Source organism: Scleropages formosus, chromosome 4 (genome assembly GCF_900964775.1).
Source record: "Scleropages formosus chromosome 4, fSclFor1.1, whole genome shotgun sequence".
In the NCBI taxonomy this organism is placed as follows: Eukaryota; Metazoa; Chordata; class Actinopteri; order Osteoglossiformes; family Osteoglossidae; genus Scleropages; species Scleropages formosus.
The window spans coordinates 31,242,211-31,263,481 of record NC_041809.1 but is presented as its reverse complement, the minus strand read 5'-3'; the positions used below and the strand labels follow the sequence as shown (position 1 = coordinate 31,263,481).

The 21,271-nt window shown below is 43.9% G+C and overlaps 1 protein-coding gene across 4 annotated transcripts in view; it reads right to left on the bottom strand.

Annotated features, from left to right (window-relative positions):
* Window positions 1-21,271, bottom strand: part of LOC108934380 (spectrin beta chain, non-erythrocytic 1-like) — a 68,161-nt gene that overhangs the window by 14,990 nt on the left and 31,900 nt on the right. For all 4 annotated transcript variants that reach the window (XM_018752099.2, XM_018752096.2, XM_018752097.2 and 1 more), the window contains 19 exons: window positions 11,384-11,535; window positions 10,146-10,319; window positions 9,899-9,990; window positions 9,664-9,744; window positions 8,906-9,021; window positions 8,220-8,332; window positions 7,923-8,110; window positions 7,156-7,273; window positions 6,818-6,976; window positions 5,820-6,122; window positions 4,565-4,718; window positions 4,079-4,473; window positions 3,246-3,509; window positions 2,862-3,073; window positions 2,303-2,440; window positions 1,293-1,512; window positions 589-1,125; window positions 253-455; window positions 10-100 (listed from right to left, as the gene is read on the bottom strand). In XM_018752099.2, coding sequence (XP_018607615.1) covers window positions 10-100; window positions 253-455; window positions 589-1,125; window positions 1,293-1,512; window positions 2,303-2,440; window positions 2,862-3,073; window positions 3,246-3,509; window positions 4,079-4,473; window positions 4,565-4,718; window positions 5,820-6,122; window positions 6,818-6,976; window positions 7,156-7,273; window positions 7,923-8,110; window positions 8,220-8,332; window positions 8,906-9,021; window positions 9,664-9,744; window positions 9,899-9,990; window positions 10,146-10,319; window positions 11,384-11,535 — 3,710 coding nt within the window. The remainder of the gene's footprint in view (window positions 1-9; window positions 101-252; window positions 456-588; window positions 1,126-1,292; window positions 1,513-2,302; window positions 2,441-2,861; window positions 3,074-3,245; window positions 3,510-4,078; window positions 4,474-4,564; window positions 4,719-5,819; window positions 6,123-6,817; window positions 6,977-7,155; window positions 7,274-7,922; window positions 8,111-8,219; window positions 8,333-8,905; window positions 9,022-9,663; window positions 9,745-9,898; window positions 9,991-10,145; window positions 10,320-11,383; window positions 11,536-21,271) is intronic.

Genomic DNA, 21,271 nt, shown 5'->3' with positions numbered 1-21,271 from the left:
CCTTTTTACCTCCTGTCCATCTTGTAGGAAGTGCTGTAGCTCACGATTGTCTTTCAGTCTAGCCAGCAGTTCATGGGCAGCCTGCTTGTTTTTCTTATGTCTAAAGGTGAGAGAAAGATGTGAACCTGAAACATAAACTCTTGCTCCCATTGCTTAATTTCTATGATTCTTTTCCTTTCCACAGTCTTTGACTTTCTCAGCCAGCTTCTTCACTGCTTTTAACACATATCCCTAAGAGCCCCACCTCCTCACCTCTCCTGGATAGAATCAGCTTTTTCTTGGATTTTATCGGAATTGGCATTGAGGTCGCTGACCAGCCGCCGGCCAGACTCAACCACGCCCATGATCTTCTCCTCACTGGCCTCCATGGTTGTCAGGAAGTCCTCGTGCTTCTTAATGGCATCCTCTGCCCCTTGAAGGCTTGCTGGCATCTCCGTGTGTGACAGCACATACTCCTTGAGATGAGAGGAGGCTGGCTCATCACTTTGTCTCAACCCATGCCAATTTAAGCACACACTAGACACATTTTTTCCGTTTAGCCTCTTTTTTCCATACTGACACAGATTTTGCACCTTAGACCCTACTAACCTGACTGTTAAGGAAGCCCTCAGCCTGCTTGGCATCTCGCAGGAAGGTCTGGAAGTCAAAGGCTTGGGCTAGCAGGCTGTGGCGGTTCTCCCACATGCGACGCAACTCATGCCAGCCAGTGTCCAGTGCCTGCAACCTCTGGGCCAGGAACATGTGTTGAGCATCCGTCTGACCCTGGGTCACCTCTGCACCCAGTGCACGCATTTTCTCGTAGTCCTCACGGTAGTTGTCCACCTCGTTCTTGATACCCTCATGCTGGGCAAGTAAGCGCTCAGCCTCAGCAAGCGAGGTGGGGCTGTCTTCAGAGGCCACCGCTGTCTGTGTACGTGACAGCCAGGCTTGGAAGTCATCCAGGTCCCGCAGAAAGCCCTGCAGCTTACTGGCCTCACCCAGACTCTCCTCACGTCGCTTCATGGTGGCATTCAGCTCTTCCCACACTTCTTGGATCTCTCCCAAACGAGCTTGGATTTCTGGAGCCTGGTCTGGGTGTTCAAGGGCCAGTTTCTGGGCCTCCTGACGCAAATTGTCCAACTTACCCTGAATAAATAAATTAGTTATATATAACAAGTTATTATAGGTCATGTAACTTCAGAAAACAATGCACACACAACCATTCACTGAAGGATTTTTGACTCCTTGTCATGAACATGAAGCTACCATATACATACATGCTTGTCCCTGGGTTTGAAAAGTGGCTGATGTACCTGAATGGCCTCCAAGTCACGCTCCATGCCTGTGAGCTTACGCTGTAGGGCCATAACCCCTGCCAGGTCATTGCCCAGGCCATGAGTGGACTCGATCACCTTGGTCTTTTCCCGCATCCAGCTCTGGATCTCATTGCACTCCAGGTGGTAGTTCTGAATGTTGAGTGCTGATTCCAGGGCCTGCTTACGCTGGTCAGCAAGTTGCTGGAACTCTTTCCAGCTGGGTACGGAACACAGAGGTTGGGGATGGAGATGCAGACAGAAGAAAACTTGGGGATCACAGTGTAGGGTGTCAGTCTACCTTGTGAAAATTTAATACTGAGCAGCTGGATCATGCCCATTTCTCTGTTAGAAAGAGGATTTGGCAACACTAGTCCTCAGAGGCCACAGGGTATCTGGCTGTAGCTCTGCCTCTTTTTTTTTTAACGGAAGAATTTATTATGAGAAAAAGTGGGTGTAAATCAGACACAAGGGGAACTACACTCAGAAACCCTGAACATTGTGAGGGCTTAAATGGCTAACAAATGTTTGACCACAAAATTAAACAATATAGACTTCACTCATGTATGTGTACATATTAGTCGAAACACACTAAAACAAAACACGGAATATCAAAAAATGACATCATAAAATTAACATGGAGCTCAAACTCTATCTTGTGGATTATGGATTCTAATTTTATAACCGAAACCAGCTTCATAAAAAAACAAGAAAAGAACTTCAGTTGAGCACCGTATTTATGCAAGAGCCTGATTTTCACGTTTGGTGAAAAGGTTACAAAGCATCAAGAACTGTACTTGGGAAAGCTTTCTTGTCTGCTCCTGTTTCTTCTCTACTACTGCTGCAGAAAAAAACATCAAAATATACCTGACAACAGTGACAGAGATGATGACAATTAGATTTATTAATTTGCTCCTTTATTTAGACAGTACTGGATCATAATAAAAGTCCTGTTTGCTGACACATACTGTATTGTATTGTGAATTTTGTGTGCGAGAGCCGCTAAGTACCAGTTGTTTAGCTGGGCCTGGGTCTGATGGATCTGCTCTTTGCTGCAGTGGTCCGTGCCAAGCAGCTGTTGTGCCACCTGGTTCACATCACTGATGCGCGTACCCAGGTTGTTCATCTCCGTTTCCAGGGTCTCAAATCTGCCACCACACATACACAATCTTCAACTTCCGTTTTACATTTACATTTGTTCATTTAGCAGACGCTTTTGTCCAAAGCGATGTACACCTCAGCAAAAGTACAATTTATGCATTACATGAAGAGAAGGTGACATAGCTGCAGACATGAAAGTTTCAAGCAAACCTAGTTTGTTACCTACCACTTGCTGCGCCGAGGTTTTTTTTTTTAAATAATACCTCTGAAACTACATGGTGGATGACATTTGCTCTTATTTTGGTGGAGCACCTGGTATAAAATCCATATAGTAATATATGCCAAGGTATTCATTCTTTTCAGGACTGGGCCCTTCCTGTACATCTCCAAAACCCCTGAAACATTCATATTTATTCATTTGGCAGAGGCCTTTCACCACAGTGATGTACAACTCAGTCTCTTCCTCACCTCTGCTGCACAACCTCTAGGTCTTCTAGTTTGCTGGGGATCTCCATGTTGTCCAGCCACTGCTTCTTCTCCCCGGCCCAGAGCTGGCAGGCCCCTGCCTCGCTGAACATGCGGTACAGGGCTAGTGCACCTTCCAAAGCCTGTCGCCGTTCTGCTGAGAGGGCCTCCAGCTCCTCATACCGCTGTTCAATAGCCGGCAGCCGACCCTCCACCTGGAACGGACAGAGGATCGGTGTGAGGGTGAAGTAATTTCAGTGGACACCTTCTGTCTTAGTGTAATTATACACATCAGCCACCAGGTTCAGCTGCTTTGCCCTGTCTTCTGGTGTCGGCGGTTGGACATTTCACCGTTAATGGTGGAGGTGGCACAAGCAGCACTCTTACCTGGGGAGAGCGGGCATGGGCTGGCGGAAGAGCTAGCGCCTGCTCGTGCAGTGAATCGATCAATGTGCGGTGACTCCGGATCTCCTCCTCCACCTCCCGCTGTTTGCGGGCCAGCGTCTGGGTAGAGAACTCGTCGTGGCCCACATCCTGGCTCGACACCTGGCGCAGTGCCTCCATGATCCAGGCCTCCATATCATTGGCGTCTGTCTGAAACTGGTGCAGGGCCACTGCCTCCTTCAGGCGCTGCTCCCTCAGCTGGGAGGCCTGGAAGAAGAGCAGAAGGAAGCATTGAAAATTGAAATTTTTGTTCTTGTAAGGAATTTGTGAGTTGATATCTTGTTATTCTAATTGTACAAGTGCTCATAGATACAAATTCTCATAATAAAAGCATGGATTATGGAATTATAATATTGTTATTTTAAGGGCCCAGACTTTATTGTTTCACATTTGTCATCAGCCCGGACACAAAAAAAAATGCAGGGAGGGTCACGCTAGGAATTCAACCGACAACTTAATCATGTATAAATGACTAAGAGTTTAGGTGGTTAGGAGTTAGGTGCCATACTGAAGCCTGATAAAGTCAAGAACCACCAGCCTAAACAAACCATCTTTCAATACACTGTGGCTGAACCAGTGATGAATGAATTCACAGCTGTGTGAAGTAACAGCAACTGACTGGCTATCATTAGATTTCACCCTAGTCCTTGATTTTACATTCTGTCTTAAGATGGACAATGGGGAGATACAATCAAAACATGACTTTGAAACAACCTCTTTGGTAGAAACGTTGGCCTCAGTGCCACACTGTGTAGTTTCTCAATTTAAAGCCCTACCTGCTCCAGGTGCGCCCACTGTGCACGGATATCCCGGATCCTCTCCACGACCTCCGGTGCCCCAACGTGACCCTCCTGCACAAGGGCTTCGCCAGCAGCGATGCTGTTGCTGAGAGGACCATAGCGGGCAGCCATCTCATCACGGAAGGCCTCGTGCTTGCTCAGCAGATGCAGGGCGGAGCTAAGGTCACGCCCACAATCTCCACCCACTAAGATCTGATCTTGCTCACGCATCCAGGCCGCTTCCTCGCCCAGCTCCCACAGAAACTGCCAGAGGCGCCGTGAGTCCTCCAGCCTGGCCCGCCGCTCTGCTGCCAGGCGGCCCAATTCCTCATAGGCCCTGCCCAGCCTAGACACCTTCTCACTGACCAGTGCTGGTTCGCATGGCTTATAGCCTGGGGTGAAGGGTTAGTAAAGGGTTTTGTTTAAACCAACTAAAAATCTACACAGTGAAACATGACAACAAGGCCCTCCCTTTGCACTCACTCTGATCAGAACTGATGAAGCGCTGGGCTGCAGCCTGGACATCCTGGATCTTCTCAGCTTGAGCAGAGATGTCAGCCTCCACCAGGGTGTGGGTTTGCAGTAAGTCATCTACATCGTGCAAGTGCTTCCCACTGTCCTGTGACTGCAGACGTCCCTGAAGAGACAGATTACTAATGTTGATAACTGACAGAATACTTTACCCAAATGAAAAGCGTGCTACAATGGGAAAGTTGTTAGACAGAAATGCATCACCAGTTCTTGGAAATGAACAGCACTAAGCTATATACTGTAGTTTTGAATTGACTCTATTATAAAGATGCAGCCAAAAGGAAATTTACTTATGGGTGTGGATGGCACTACAGTGAATGTCTTCAAATTAGATTTGAATCTATTTCAATTTTCCAGCCTGCCTACTCATGAATAGGCAATAGGTTTGGGAGTGGCGGCATTTCTCAAACTGCCTGCAGGTGCAAACTTTTGGAAGGATATTTTGAGATCAAAAAGGGTATGACTTAATAGAGTTAATGTTGAGCATAAGAAAAATTCTAACTCATCATCAACATTCGGCTGTATCAGCAATGTGTCACGACCTCTGGGGAAAATACCCCAGAAGACCACAGGGGAAGGTAATTTACTAATCCCAAACACATGCTAAACACCTGGACCTAATTAAAGCACTTGTTAAAAAGTGGAGACCTGCCCACACCAAACTGCAGAATCTCATTGGGAAACCTTGTCTTTTCATGGCACTTTAGTTTGTTCCTTGCCCATTTTCAGTTGACTCTCGAATCTCGACCCTCACTCTTCAAACCACAACTCCTCGGATCGCGATCTTCGCATTGGAACCAAACCCCTTCGGATCTCGACCCTTGCTCTTTGAACCACGACCACCACTCCTCGGACCTTGATCTTCACATCAAAACCACAACCCTTCGGATCTCGACCCCTCAGCCTTAGAACCTCGACCGTGAACTCGACCCAGCTTCAGGAAAGACCTCTGAGCTCGCGTTCTAAGAAATAACTCATAGAAGTCATGACACATGGAAACAATCTGTGGACTTTCAATGAGTTTCAGTGACTTTCAGTCACAGTATGGAATTTTTCTCACAAAAGTTTATACATTAACTCAGTGAACTGCTCAGGAATGTAAAAGGTAAATGAGTAAAATGTGACAGTAAGAAGTCAATGAACAAAATGCGTGTTTACTGGCAGATAAAGACATTGGCCAAGTGGTTCATATACATGCATGTCGCACCTTCATGTCACCCATCCAGTCCATGATGTAGCTCATCTCTTGCAGCAGCCTCTGCAGATCTCGGTGTGCATTGAGGCGCTCGCGGCGTGCAGCCAACAGCTCCCGCAGGTACTCCCAGAGGCGCAGTACATTGTCACGCCGTGCCAGCACTCGCCGCACCTCGTGGTAGCCTTCTGCCTCGAGCTCACGGGCCACTGCCTCAACGGCTGCTACGCGCTCGCCGTAAGCCCCGATGTCCGTCTCGATGGCCTCGTGCTTGCGAGTGGCCGCTTCCACCGCACCCAGGTCAAAGCCAAAGTTGTCCTGAAAAGACAGGGATGGAAAGCAACAGAGACATAGGACGCACCACTTTATAGAGGGCACAGTAAGACATACACGGAGGACGTGAAAGGCTTTGACATAATGCTTCATTACCTAGTTCCTGTTTGTCCAACCATTTCCATGCATTTTTTTCTCAGCCTCCCACTGCTCTTTTCAAATGACCAACACGATTCAAACAAAATATGTTATACGATTCAAAATTAAAATTTCTATAACAGCAATAACAGCATTTTGCCATAGAGTACATTTTTAAATCTGACGTAACTGCATTTGTACTAGAACTGTATCCTAAGAGTGATGCCAAAGTTACCCTAAAGAAGCAATAACCGAAAACAGATGGATGGAAATGCAGGAACACACATGGAAAAATAAACTGTGAAGATTATACATTAACATTCACTTTAATGCAATGAACGATTCTTAATTCCACCTCAGTTGAGCTCCAAACCGTTACATTTTTTTTAAAAAAAGCTTTTGCACACAAATCACAAAGGTTTTAGATTGTTTATATTTGACATTCTTATCATCCTTTCATTTCCCACCGTGAAACATCAAAAATACACAAGGTATCCTCCAAAACGAGCACTACTGTCATCAACAGCATTACTGCTCTTTTGAACAAACCACACTCCACACCAGTGCCTCCAGCGCTACCACTGTGTGGAAGAGTGACGTACCTGAGATACCAGGCGCTGATTCTCGCTGAGCCACGTTTCCCTCATTGCAGCCTTGCGGTCAAAGCGCGCCGCCAACATCTCCAGCTTCTCCTGACGAATCAGTTCATTTCGCAGTGCTAGTTCACGCTCATGCTCTGCCTTTTCCAGGCGCTCCCAGGCCTGTTGTAGCCGGCAGCAGCAGGAGAAAGTAAAAACCTTTACCTTCATAACGCAAAGCTTCCCAATGTATGAACATGTACGTACACAGATATCCAGGATATGAGTGCACAGAGTGAAGTACCATGGCTCTGTGGTGTGGGAATACCCCGAAACCACTTCCTAAACCTCAGCCACAGTACCTTGTTGATGTCTGAAATGAGCTTGCCCTCCCTAGGCATGTAAACCTTCTGGTTATTGGCTCTCATCTTGCTTTGGATGGTGAAGAGCAGAACCTCCAGGTTCCCCTTTTCTGTGAATCTGCACCGCAAACAAATAACATGGATACACACATGTGATAAGGCTTGATCATGTATGATAGTATCTCACAATAAAGACAATGTATTTTCAGAGGGTTATGCATCCCATGTACCACTTTCATTGCATCCTATTACATTTGACTCTATGCCCATGCTGAAATGTGTTTACCTGCATGTATAAAAATATATTCAGTTTTCTAAAACATGTAAAACACTTATTGCTTCCAATAAATTTTGTCAGTATAGTCATGGAGTCATTTTCCCACCTCTCGCTATATTCAATAAATCACTCAAACTCATAGCCCAAACCTCAGCCATGGTCACAGACCTGTTCATAATCCACTCCCAAGTTTTATATGGACCTCGAAGTGACTCTGAATTCCATGTACATAAAGTATGAGGCATTAGTATAATCAAGCATCAAAATTATTTTCACGTGGGACCATACAGTGCTCCAGCTGACTTACAACTGAATTTATTATTGCCCATAAGATTTATAAAATGAACATTCTTTTTTTTTTGCTGATGAACACATGTTCTGTGCATTTCCCAGTACTACTTTCTGCCTTTATCAAATTCTTTGATTTTCAATTTTTCAAGTTCTTGTTTAAACCCTGTAAATCACCCTGCTCGCCCTGCTTATTGCTCACTTTGGGGGCTTCTCCACAGTGCGGTAGGTGTTGAAGGCTTGCAGCTGGTTCTGCACACCACTCAGGGAGTTTGCCAGCTGCCGATCGTTGAGAGTATGGATGGTCTGCTCGATCCACTGCAATAGCTCTGATGCCAGTGTTTCATACTTCTCTATCAGTTGGTCGGCTTCGATGGCATAGTCTAGCACCTGGGTCGGGGAAAACACGTGAGGTCCACGGGTGTGTCAGTAGGTGCAGGGGCAGGAAAACACTCTGCCCACATTAGACATTCAACAGTGCACTGGCCCCTGGTCTCACCTTGCCAATCCGCTTGCCCTCTACTGCCAGGGCCTTCATCTTAGAGAAGTAGTGGTAGTAGGTGGCCACATAGGTGATGATAGACTTCTCATCGGGCTGGTCCACATTAACATCTGCTCGGAAACAAAAGAAATTTCCATCTCAGCACACCCTTCACACTTGAACCTTCTGTGCTCATCTAAACAATCCACACTAGCAGTTAGAGAATAATGACTGAGTGATGTCTGATGTACACGTCTAATGTGTCTGTGTGGCCATTATCACCATTCACTACACAACCCGTTCCTCTAATAACACTGGAGATCCCTGGAGCAAAGGGCCTGAAGGTAGAGGTCCTTGACTGGTTTGCTGGAAGAGTTCCAGCGCTTAGCTTGCAAAAAAAAAACCAACGTTTTACATTTGAATACACTACCACAACTTCTGGACCTTGCTGCACTGACTGTATTAAATTTTTCCACTTTCACCTTGAAGAATAAACAAAAGGAAACAACAGTGTTGACTAGGGAAATTTACAGTAGTCAATGTGATTACTACAGACATTGTTGCACTTGATATATGTAATTTGTTGATGCATCACAAGAATAAATGTGTTATCCTGGTAATTAGATCTTTCAAATATGGGACCAAGGGGGCACAGAAAAGGTAGAAAGCTTCTTCTGAAAAAGGAAGGGAACGATGCAACTCACCCTCAGGGTCCAGCAGCTTGGTGAGACCCAGCTCCTTCTCTGCCACATTGAAGGCGTTCTGCAGGTTGTAGTGCGCATTGGATCGCTTCAGCGTGTCAAACTCAATCAGGTCTGGTCTACAAGACCACAGAGATGTTATACCAGATGTGAAATAGTTGAGGTTCTCTTGTTGTAAACAGGTATTGCAAACTGAAATATTTCTGCAAACATCTGCCATTATAAATGAGGACAATATAAATTTTACACAAGCCTGTCTTTACAAATCATCACTACAGTACTGTGGTTAACTAAAGATAATCTCTTTGAATTCTATGATCAAAAATTAGTCTAGAAGTGTCCATATTTAAACATTCTTACATAGGACCAGGGTATCGCCCAGCAGAGGGTGCAAAGCCTTCCTTTCACTGCTTCCACTGTGTATATGAGCTAAATATGTATTTTTGTTTTCTAGGTCAGTGCATTCACAGGCCTTGTCATCATCCTGTTAGCACCATTGCAGTTGTTTTCCATTAACTGACGAAGAAAGCACAGGGAAATGAGTCTGACCCCATGCTAAACCACATCTGGAACTGCAAGAGGCTGTGGGGTTTGCTGCTGTTTACAGGATCGACGATGGCAGAAACTGGACACTCGCGACTCATTATCAAACATGTAACGGATACACTGTGGTCAAGGAGTCTGACTGAAGACAGACTCTACTGCTCCTTTCGTACAGATTAATCAGCCTTCCCTCGAAAGTGTGATGTATTATCAGTTACCTGTGCTTGTGTACAATGGCATTGAAAGCCAAGCCATCTCTCCAGCTGGTTGTGAAATTGTGAACATTCACATTGGGGTACCTGCATAGAAGAGTGTGGGTCAATTTTCTGCAGCCAAGAGTCAAAACAATAAATCTTGCAAAAAAAAAAAAAGGCTTAGGAATCAAAGGCTTTCAGCCCGCATTTTGTTGCCCATGCCTTCTCACTCCTCTCACAACCCAGGATCCTTGCTTACCCTGCAGTCTTCATCTGACACCAAAGGAGGAGGGCATCTTTAGCTGACTTCTTCTCCTTATTGTCCTCTGTCTCCACACTGATGTCCTGGATCTGCAGAAGGCAGAAGTGCCCTGTCACCAAATACATCCTCCAACACAAACCAGACATTACGATGAAATACCTAAAAGAAAAAAACATGGCAGAACTACAACAGGGTCTGTGGTAACAGTGAGACTCGGGGTTCTGCACAGGTACAGATTTGGCACCTGGAACCGGAGAATAATGGTCCAGATGAGGCCCAGGGTGAGGCGGTGGTTGCCGTCAACAATGTCGTGAGACCCCATGTTCTCCAGGTGGACCTTCTGCTCCTTGAGGAATTGTAGCGCCTTGTCCACATTCTCCAGGCAATGGATCCGCATGCGGCCCTTAGTGGGCTTGGGCTGTAGGCAGAAGGTGTAGGGTAAGAACGCAACGAAAGACAAATAGCTGCTGTCTAACTCTTTGCCCTAGTGAAGAATGACTCAGGATTATTTTTGTCTATATATTGGTTTTTTCCTCAGAATTAATCTTTCCCTGTTGCCGATTCTGCTCGTCACCAAAGACCAAAATCAAACCAGCCTTACGACAGTGACAGAATGTTTATGGAAGTGCTCAGATTTTACTGCTCGGGCCACTTTAATGACTGATATCATTACCAATCAGTCGGGGGACAGAGAAAAAGGGAAACAAAGTGAAATAAAAAAAGCCCCACAAGGACAGCAGCAAAAGCAAAGCAGCAGATACAAACTGGTGAAACTGTACATTCGATGGCTCACATAACACTTTTCATTGAGCAAATAAAATGATGTAATGTAATATAATGTGAGCCCCACTTGCCCACAATGCCCCAAGAAGGCATCCCAGAGAAACAGAACAACTGGTCCCTTAAGGGGGTGAAGCTTTCTCAAGTTTTTTTGACAATTGGATTCAATTTCTTTCAACGAACCACTATTTGGTTCAGTAAATATATTACGAGAGAGAGGCAGTTCAGTTTATTTTTGTATTCTTCCCAACTGGTTGCCTTTGACAGCTTTATAGAGTCATACCAAGGATATAATGACACAGGATATGATGGGGTGACTCAAAGTATCACAGCATTCAAATCACAAATTAAAATCCATTTGCTGAAAACTCGCTATCATTCAATCTCAAACTACAGTGAAAACAAATGTAGTATATTTTTTAAATTTTACTCAGCATTTTTTCATAAACACTGGTCAACACAAGAGGCAAAAAACACTACAACATTTGTACGAGATTTAAATGTGTGCAACGTGAGTGGCAGAACTCTGGCATTAAGTTACTGTCGGCGTGATTATTCGGCACGGAGCAAACACATTTCATTTCGATAAATCACTTTGTAATAAAATATCTCCAACTTTTAGGACTACACATTCTCTGTTTATGACTGTAGACATACACCCAAATCAAATGTTAGTGTCAGAATTAAGGTCCAAACGCTCACCAGCTGTTCGCTCGACAGCACCTCCAACAAGCGGATCAGCATGCGTCCATCACGAAGATCCGTGTAAAGGTCCCCGATGCGGCACGTGACTCGTCCCAGGTGGGAATTTACCCATTTGGTGAAGGTCTTCTTCTGCACTGCCTCACGCTCATCTAGTGAAAATTTGGGAGGGGTGTAGGTGGGGGAAAGAGGGTGCAGTTACATCTGGTTTTGACCTTATCAGTGGGCCACTAAAACGTGTGACCTGAAACGGAACCATTCGGTACATTATCACATAATGCAAATACTGTACTGGTTCTCTACATCCCTCTATAAGCAGCAACACAAAGATACACAGCAGTAGGCCTGCACGGCTGCTATTGTACTGCACTTTATATCAACTATATAAGCAACATAAAAAATAAATGCCGCAGCAGCTGCAAAATTTCAGATCTACACAAAATATGACACAAGAATTACATAGTGAGAAACACCCAGGCAACTAGCAGGAGAAAGAAAATGCAGGCAGGAGGAATACACACAAGATATTCTTCACGTGGAGAAGATAGCAGTCACACAGGACGAGAGATATGATTGTTTACATATGATTCTTTATCCAGGCACTATCGAGAAAATCAGCAGAATGGCTGGATGCATCTCTAAACCTGTAGCCTTCAAGTAATCCAAAGTCATGCCGAGGAACTGTGGCACAGTCCAGAACTCAGCAACGTGACATATTGCCAAAAACAAACTAAAGCTTCAACCAAAAGGAGGCTGACAGAACATGACAGAGTGGGTTGCAAGCAAAGGAAAGAGAAGTGGTCAAAGGGCATGGTTTGGGGGAGTTGTTACTATAATTTTACTATGTTACTCAAAACAAGAAGTGGCTCTGAAAGCAACACAGGGGCACAGGATGACACACCGCAACTACTAGGGTGATTCAGAAAACACAATATTTACACCACAGTTGATAGGAGTCTGGAGCCTGGCAACATGGAAGAGTCTGAAAATGTAGGTGCTTCCAAAATGCCTCATTTTTAACACTGTAGAATGGTTGTAAGTAAATCAGTCTGTTCTACAGTCTATTCTATAGTTTACATATTTTGTAAAAAAGAGGGGGTGAAAATAAAGAAATGACAGTGGTCAAACTACCCAAAGGCTTTACTTATTCTTTCATCAAACTGTCCTCTCATTGCCTTAGATCTGGCACCGTTACGAACACTCATGTCTTATATTACAGAGTTACTGTTACATTTTGCTTCATATTTGAATTAATGTACAGAGCAAAACCTGTTATTAGAGTATTTTGTGTGTATGAATATAGACAATGAGAATTACAGTTGCTGAGTGGCAGAACAAAGGATTCAGCAAACAGCCCTGAATACTGTGGCAACATCATGGTGTTTCCTAAGAGAATCCACTAAACAATATGATACGGTATTGATTCAAAGGCAGGAACATGATCCATCCAACTTATTCTGAAATGTAATGCATTCGCTGTTTCAAAAGAAATGGGAGAAGACCCTGCTGTTATAAAATGAAATGTCTGTATTGAAGGGAATACAAATAGTGAAGATCGTGGATAAAGGGGCAAATATTTTTCTTTAACTACTAAGGATATGACCCAAAATGCCCTTAAAACCAAAGGGTTAACAGCGAAGTATAAGTAGAGGATAGCGTCAACCTAAAGTGTATGTTTTTGTACATGTGCCGCACTGTAGATGCAAACAGATTATTGTATCCCGGGTTAGTCTAAGAGCTCAGATGTGAAAATGAACATTTTCCTACCACACAGAACTTCATTTGAAAAATGCCTAAGTGAGCAGATCCACATCCAGCGGATAGCCATCTTGGGCCACAAAAAAGAGAGCTGAGCTGTGAGTGACAGGACTGAGCAGTCACAACATCAGTGTGCTGACCATTAAGGCAGAACAGGTTACCCTCGTGCCGAGCAAGACTAATCCTGACCTGATTTATGGTGGCACTTCAAGGATTAAATTGCCACATCCACCAAGGGGAATCCTCTGGATAGAAACACTAATGCATTTTGTGTGGAATGGCATGCAGAGCCTTAACCTACAGAGCTTTTGTAACTGAAAAGTTGCAGGTTCAAGATTGACGCGCTACCACCATTGTCCCTAAGAAAGGTTGCGGTATGCAAAACCCTCTTTCGGATCTGAAAAACTCAATCCTATGGAAGTTCTTTTGAGCATATGTCGAGGTGCAACTAGTTGCAAAGAGATTAAGAGCTGTTGTCTTTGGACCAAAAGGTCACAGGTTTGAACACACCTAAAACTTTCATACACTTGAGCAAGGTACTTACCCTAAATTGCTCCAGTAAAACTGCCCAGCTGTATGAATGGGTAAATAACTGTAAGCATCATGACACTGTAAGTCGCGTTGGAGAAAAGCATCAGCTAAATGAATGTAATCCATGTAAATGGATTAGAGAAGAATGGAAAAGAAGTGCCTTTTTCATTGTGGAAGGACAGACCCAAGGCTTGCAGTGGAAACAACTGTTAGGAGACTTACTAGAATAACATCCAGACAAGTGAAGTGTGTGGGTGGCGCAGGAAAAAGGGAATCCCTCCAGCTAAAGCTTTTCTGAGCTTTCAGAGACAGATTGCTTTCACGAACCGTCCCAGAAAAAAACACAGCTTTCATAAAACCTCAACCCTTGAAGAGTTATAAGCTAATGAAATGAATATACGACAAAATTCATCACTGGTAAACATCAAAGTATGCAGAACATAGGCCATAATAACTTTAATAATCATTATCCTTGAAAGACACAGGTCCAATTCACGGTAAGCAGGATTAGCGTTTGGCAAGGTGGACCGAATCTTCATGAAAGTGCACACCACCAAAGGGGAATTTTTACACCTATCCCACTTATAATGTTAAACACATTCATTTGCTGTTATCCATTAAAATAACATTTAAATAATTTACCATCTCACAGCTTATTAGTTTGAAAGACCAATGACCTAAGCTTGAACAAATTCATTGCCATTTATCTGCTTGACGGCCATATGTCAAAGAGAACTGTTTGAGAGGCTAAACAGCATTACCACACTGAAGCTACATTGACAACAACTGACCATGTGGGTAAACACAGGTGTGTCCCTGGCAGTTTTATGGCTACCTTTCCAGCCAAATACAAACACACCAACTGTTGTCACAGTAGCGTAAACATTATGTACCATAAACTCACAGAAGTAACCAAATACACAGAAACATACATGTGTATGTATGAGTGTAGTAACATTTTCACTCACTGTTGGATGCAATTTGGGTACCAACAAAAAATGCAAACAATATTAGTGTACAATAGCCTGTCCAGAGACATTAAAAATCTACGGTAAGCAGTATTGTTTAACAATTAGAGTAAACGGATTTCTGACCAAACACCTGCCCTAAAGTAATCCAGTAACCTTCTTTGCAGCTTCCAGGCTTTGGCAGAAAGAAGTAAAATGATGAAAAAATAATGTTGCCTGTTGCATGTTCTATGAAGAAAATACTGTACTATGGTGGTCATACTATGACAGATAAAAAAAAAAAAAAAAATCTCCATGCTCAGAGTCTAAAAAAAAAGACACTAAAGGAAAACACTGAGAAGAATGCTGGATATCTCCTATTATCAGGTTTCCAGAAAAACAAGAAAAGGCTAAGCACCACTATATTCCAGGAACATCTCCAAAACAGCTGTACATTTCTTGTTTGCCCTGAGCAGAGGACAAGATTGGGGATAATGCTGGAGCAACACAAGACATTATCATATTGCACTTGTTCGTGAACCCCCAACGTTCAGAATCTGTCATGACTTAGGCCTGATCAGATTTCTACATTTCTCATTACCATCTATGAAACAATTAGCTGTTATGTGCTTTATATTTTATTATGTGTCTGGCGGCTCCCAGAAGAGGATTCAGGCTCCTGATGTTTGTGGCAACCCTCTGATGTCCTGCTCATCAGGAGATGCCAAAGTCAGGGTATACTGGAAGTTTTTATTTGTTTTTTCTTCAGACATTAGCGAAGAAAGCTTCAGAGAGGTTATTCATGGGGGTTACAGAGCAGTTAAAATGCTGCAAAACTTTTAAGAGGTTTGCGAGAGCCATCTTAGGTCATTACAGGCTGAATTTCGAACATCTCAGGCAGTCAAGGAAAAACGGGAACTAAATGTTGTTTCAAATGACGGCCCCTTAGATGAAGCAATAACTTTCGATTTTTAACATAGAAATATTCTGCTTAAAAATATGCAAAACAGCAACACGGTAAAACGGCTCAAAGGACCGTATAAACTTTTAAAAGAACGTTATGCACTTATGAAAGGCGTCCTCTTACAGTGACTGAATGTCATTCCTTTCCCATTTCCAGTCTATGTTCCTATTTCTGTGGAAAACAACATCTGTGAATCCTGAAAAGCCTCCACAAAGGTGACACCTGTCATCACACAAAAAGGGAAATGTCAGGAGTCCTTCCCCACACACACACACACACACACACACACACACACACACACACAACAGCTCAGTTGCCTGCTTATGAATGGGCCTCTTCAAGTGGACCAAAGATACCTGATCAGCGCAACACCAACCTTTGGACTGGTGAGACACAAGCAGCCTGGTTCGGACAATACCACAAGTTTGTGTCTGCAACGGAGGACAGTGAGCCAGCAGACCTTGTGCGGTAGCGTGGAAAGTGCCTACTTATCTCAACACCACTACAGTCTTTCACCACCTTAGTGTTTATACAGTCACTTGGCTGCAACTTGTACCACATGCTTTTTCGTTCCCTGTTTATTTTTACAGTAAACTGGACATGACAAAGGGTGGGTGTGTGTGTGTGTGTGCGCACTCAGGCTTCATGTACTGCATCTTGCTTAAATATCCACATACCTTTGGTGACTCACACTATGTGCATGATCTGAATTTGCAAAGTGTTATTCGTATTATGGGGACTTTGGTGACGTTCCCCTCAGGCTCCGTCAGTGAGATCTGTGAAGGACACACTTCAGAGCAATGGAAGCCCTTCATTCTACACCACCGGGAGCGGAGCACACTGGTAGCACCACACTAATCTTATGCAGTATTTCTCGAATCATCAAAAAATGCTAACAAATACTGATCTTTCATGGAGCCTGAGGTGTGGCACAAATGAGTAGATTAGTTGGATGCCATTCTCCAGCAGATGACTTCAGTGATTCTCCCTGTCCACTCTATCCAAATGTACCAACAATGGTGGCGGTCCCACCATAGTCATCAGAAAACAAACATTTAAAGACTTGATTTAAGAAAACTTTATTTAAGACTGCTTCTAGACTGTCACAAAGTAAGGGTAGTTTGCCGAAAAGTCTAAAGAGAGAAGACCAAATGAAAAGGCCCCTCAGGGTCGAAAAGAGCGCGTGGGTAGAGTTGGAAACTGTGAGTAGAACCTGTTGAGACAGAGCACCCTATGAAGGCAGCCTGATTCGCTAATCCTTCCCACTGCAGGTGCTGACACATTGTTTGAGAAGGCAAGTTGTGTCCTTGTTCATCTATTTCATCGTGGTCTCCCTTCCATTTCTAGCTGTCAGCGGCATGCGAATCTTGCGGCATTTTCATTGGTACCACAAGCCAATGTTTAAAAAAACATTATCACTCGAGGAAAGTTTCAGAGGCTCACAATCACCAACTTGTCATCACATCATGAAGATGAGTGGCAATGGTACGATCATAGGTTACCAACATCACATACAAGCTCCCAACAAATATATCTGCACCTTCGTTGACTTTGTTTAAGCCAAAATCCAAATTCATCTCTTCTGACTCTCAAAACATCCATAGTATGGCCACCTAAATAAAGGCATAAGGCAATTATTCAGTTAATAATTAAATTTAAATAATTAATATAAATTAATAATTAATAATAAATTAATAATTCCAATAATTAATTACTGGGCGGCACAGTAGCACAGCGAGTAGCACTGCTGTCTGCAAGAAGAGATGGGTTTGATCCCCGCTCGGTCTGTGTGGAGTTCCCATGTTCTTCCCATGTCTGTGTGGGTTCCCTCAGGGTGCTCTGGTTTCCTCCCACAGTCCACAGACATGCTGTCCAGGTTCCCCCATAGTGTGTGAGTGACAGAGAGAGTGTGTTCCACTGATGTAAGGATGAGTGGAGAAAAGTGTCTGCTAAATGTATAAATGTAAATGTAATTATTGCAATAATAATGGTAGTAATACTCCAGGTGTTGCTACAGCATCAATGTGCGTGTGCTGTTTGGTCTCTTGGTCTCCAAAACTCACCCTTCCTGGGGTTTGTTAGAATGTTACTCAGTGTTTTAAAAATCAATTGTTAGATGATTTGGATTAGCACTGACAATATTTTGCTTACTTTGAGGCGACATTTTAAACAGCAGCACTGGTTTTAGAAGGCCAAAAACAGAAAAAAATGAGACACCTATTCCTGAGCTAAGGCGCCAGTTGCCTTATCATCGCGTCCCCTCTTTGCTGACAGAAAACCTAAAAAAAAAAAAAAAAAAAAAACAGCAGCTTCTAGGACGTGTCATCACCAGGCTCTCCGTAGCTCACAAAAGCAAAGCAGTCTTTGAGGACCACCTCCTGTTGGTAGTAAAAAGAAAGAGGTGAACCAAAGAGCTGTCTGCTCTCCGGACGCACACCTCGAAGAGAAGTTTAGCCCATAGGAGTTTTCACAGCAGTTTTCATATGAAACCATGGATATTTCACCAGATTCTGATTAAGTTCTTTCTTTCCCAAGGGTAAGTCACGCCACCTCTTTCCAAAAATAATTTTCAAATAGGTGGGAGGAATCTCTCCGGATCAGTGACTGAGAGCTCCCTTGTGCAGCCGAGCGTTCGCTCGTCTTCCAGGAGTTCCGCTTTGGCTCCTACCTCTCCGCAAACGGTCAGTTCTCTACAAGTCACATGGACTGAGTGTTGCAGCCTCCCGGAGCAGGTCAGCCCGGGCTACTGCCACCGAGAGCTGAGGTGTCGATACGCAGCATTCCTCTGAATTCCTGGAGCTGCTCAACATTTTCACCGCATACGCAGCTGCCAGCGGTGGGAAAATGACAGACTGAGGTTGTGGCTGACAGGTAAAGGCAAATGCCAAGTGCCATGTCCTCTCCAACGACTGAACAAGGTGAGGAGGCACACACTGAACCAAACGATCATTCAAGCAGTAAATGCACTGGTGCAATCACCATATTTGCACCGATGACCCTGGTGTTACTTTATTTCATTTTAGTTCAATCATAATGGTGGATTCAGTCAAAAAGACATCCTTAAAGGTCCATGCTTCTTTGAATCCATTTTTTTTTTTGCAGTGACAGAGGAATTCATGTAACATACACGTGTACAATATGGCTATTAGAATATAGACACTCCTTTAGGTAAAATAAGGGCAGCTTAGATACCCCTAGGGGGGATGTGATGGCATAGCGGGTTTGGCCAGGCCTCGCTGTGGGGCCGCTCTGGGGTTCGAGTCCTGCGTGGGGTACCTTGTGATGGACTGGCGTCCCGTCCGGGGTGTGTCTCCCCCCTCCTCAGCCTTGCAGCTTGTGTTGCTGAGTTACACTCCGGCTCGCTGCAACCCCACTTGGGACAAGCAGTTATAAACATTGTGTGTGTATATACCCATGCAAAAAACCATTATGTAATGTCATGGTCTACTGTTGAACATTATTTATGATCAGAGTGAGGCGGGTGGAAACATATTTAAATCTCACTTCCATCTTACCCCTTCCACCCCACTGCAGGTATGTTTTATGCCCACTGACAACCTCGTTTAATGCACCAACAAAGCCCAAAAAACTGGCCCTGGGAAAAGTGGCGCTTTCCATCTCTGCCGGAGGGAAATAACGAAGAAACTACTGCCATCAATCAGCATGTCTAATACTACAGTTTCCCGTCAAAGTCTCTACTGAGAGCATTAAGAGGAGCTACAGCACACTTACCATTACCTGTCGGTTTACCACTTCTGTACTACGTTTATGCCTCTATTTATGCTTGTGTTCACTTTATATGGGCTCTACTGAATGCTAATCCCATCACAGCCCATTACAAACAGTATATCTAAAACATAAAAATGGGTAAGGTGAAATGAAACACAAAGGTTGAACAAAAAAAGCATAATGGTTTAAAAAAATGAAACCATTGTACATATGCTGAGTTAACATTTAAATTAATTATCATTTCAACAGATAAAATGAACAGATATAGACCTACTTGAACGATGAACCTCGGTGCTGCAAGTGGTAGATGACAAACTAGGTTTGCTTGAGACTTTTGTGTCTCCAGCTATCTTTCCTTCTCTTAATGTAATGCATACATTGTACTTTTGCTGAGATGTACATCGCTTTGGACAAAAGCATCTGCTAAATGAATAAATGTAAATATATTAAGGCACAAAAAAGGCTTTTTTGAAACAGGCACTAAGACAAGAAAGTCACTGTTTTACTTTCAGCAATAGGTTGCAGGGAAACTGTGGCTGATTACATTAAAATAAGTATTAACACACCCCCTGGAGCAGACTCTCCATTAAAGGCCCCTACTGTGTTCCTTTTATGTGAAGAGGGGAGAACAGTTGCTCAGGCCTGAACCACACGTAGGGCACCTGCAGAGCCGGTGTTTTGGTACAGCTAACGGCCAAGGTCAATTGATGACAATGGATATTAAGCCTGTTTTATGGTACACCTCTGATTCACCACTTAAACCTGAATATAGTACCCAGAGGTGCTACACATGCGGTAAAGTCCGACTGCCATTAGCAAGTGCCTAAACACCCTTCATCTACCCCAGATGAAACCCTCTCTAATCTCTGTAAAAGAGGGCTGCGGCCCCAGACACAAAAAAAGAAAACAGCTAAATATGTTTATTGAAACAAAACACAAAAAATCCATAACCTGACTAACACCTCCAGCTGGGGCCTTCAAATCCAAACCGACAGCTCTGCTTTCCACACCAGAACGATGCTACTCCTCAGTGTACCACCATGCCTCAAAACACATCCAGGGAAGTACTGAACACAGCTGGTGCCCAGTCCCAAAATAAAGGCACAGTTAATAAGTACATGCAGAATCACTGTCAGGAGAACACATATCATTGAGTCCTAAAGACACCATTCTCCTAGTGCGCCGACAGGGTTTTCACTCCAAGGGTGTTCATTAACATCAACACACACAGATGTTACCAGAAACAGGTTATCTTCACACAAATGCATGTAACGGGGCAGGCACATAAAATGAAGACAGGAACATTTACACATGTTCCGAATGTGTGGCACAGTAGGGGCCATTTCACTTCAATAGTAGGTCTTATTCCATGTGTCTCTGAAATTGGAAACTTGGCAAAGCTACCGGGGCTCTGCTCAGTTACTTGCATTGCTCCAGTTTGGGGTGTGTGGTTGAAACGCTGCCTCGGACCCCCGCCAACACAACTTTGACCCAGCTTTACAGGAGTCTATGTGGAAAGACAGTCCAAGGGCCATGAGTAGTGTGGCTGTCAGTCCTCCTCACCACAACAGAGTTGCTGCATTAACCAGGGGTGAAAGATCGCAGAGAGCAGCAGCAGCCACAGCAATGTTAAGGAGGAGAAAGGGGACAATAGCACAACTCTAGAAAATAAATACCTTCCTTTTCACTCTTATTTAGATGGAAACATGTAAGACCCCAAAAAACATCTAAAAAACCTAAATAATAATGACAAGAATGTAAATGAGTTCACGAGAAGTGAGCACGCTGGTGCTCCTGCAGCCTCGCTGCTTAAGTTGCTCAGGAGGAGGTGGGCTTCAAATGTGCAACCTCCACAGAGGTGGCAGCGCTAACCACTATGCCACACTTGCTGCAGTAAAGCTAAGAAGAAATGGTGTGTTGAACATAAAAGGACAGAGCTCTAAGTGAGCCCCACAACTG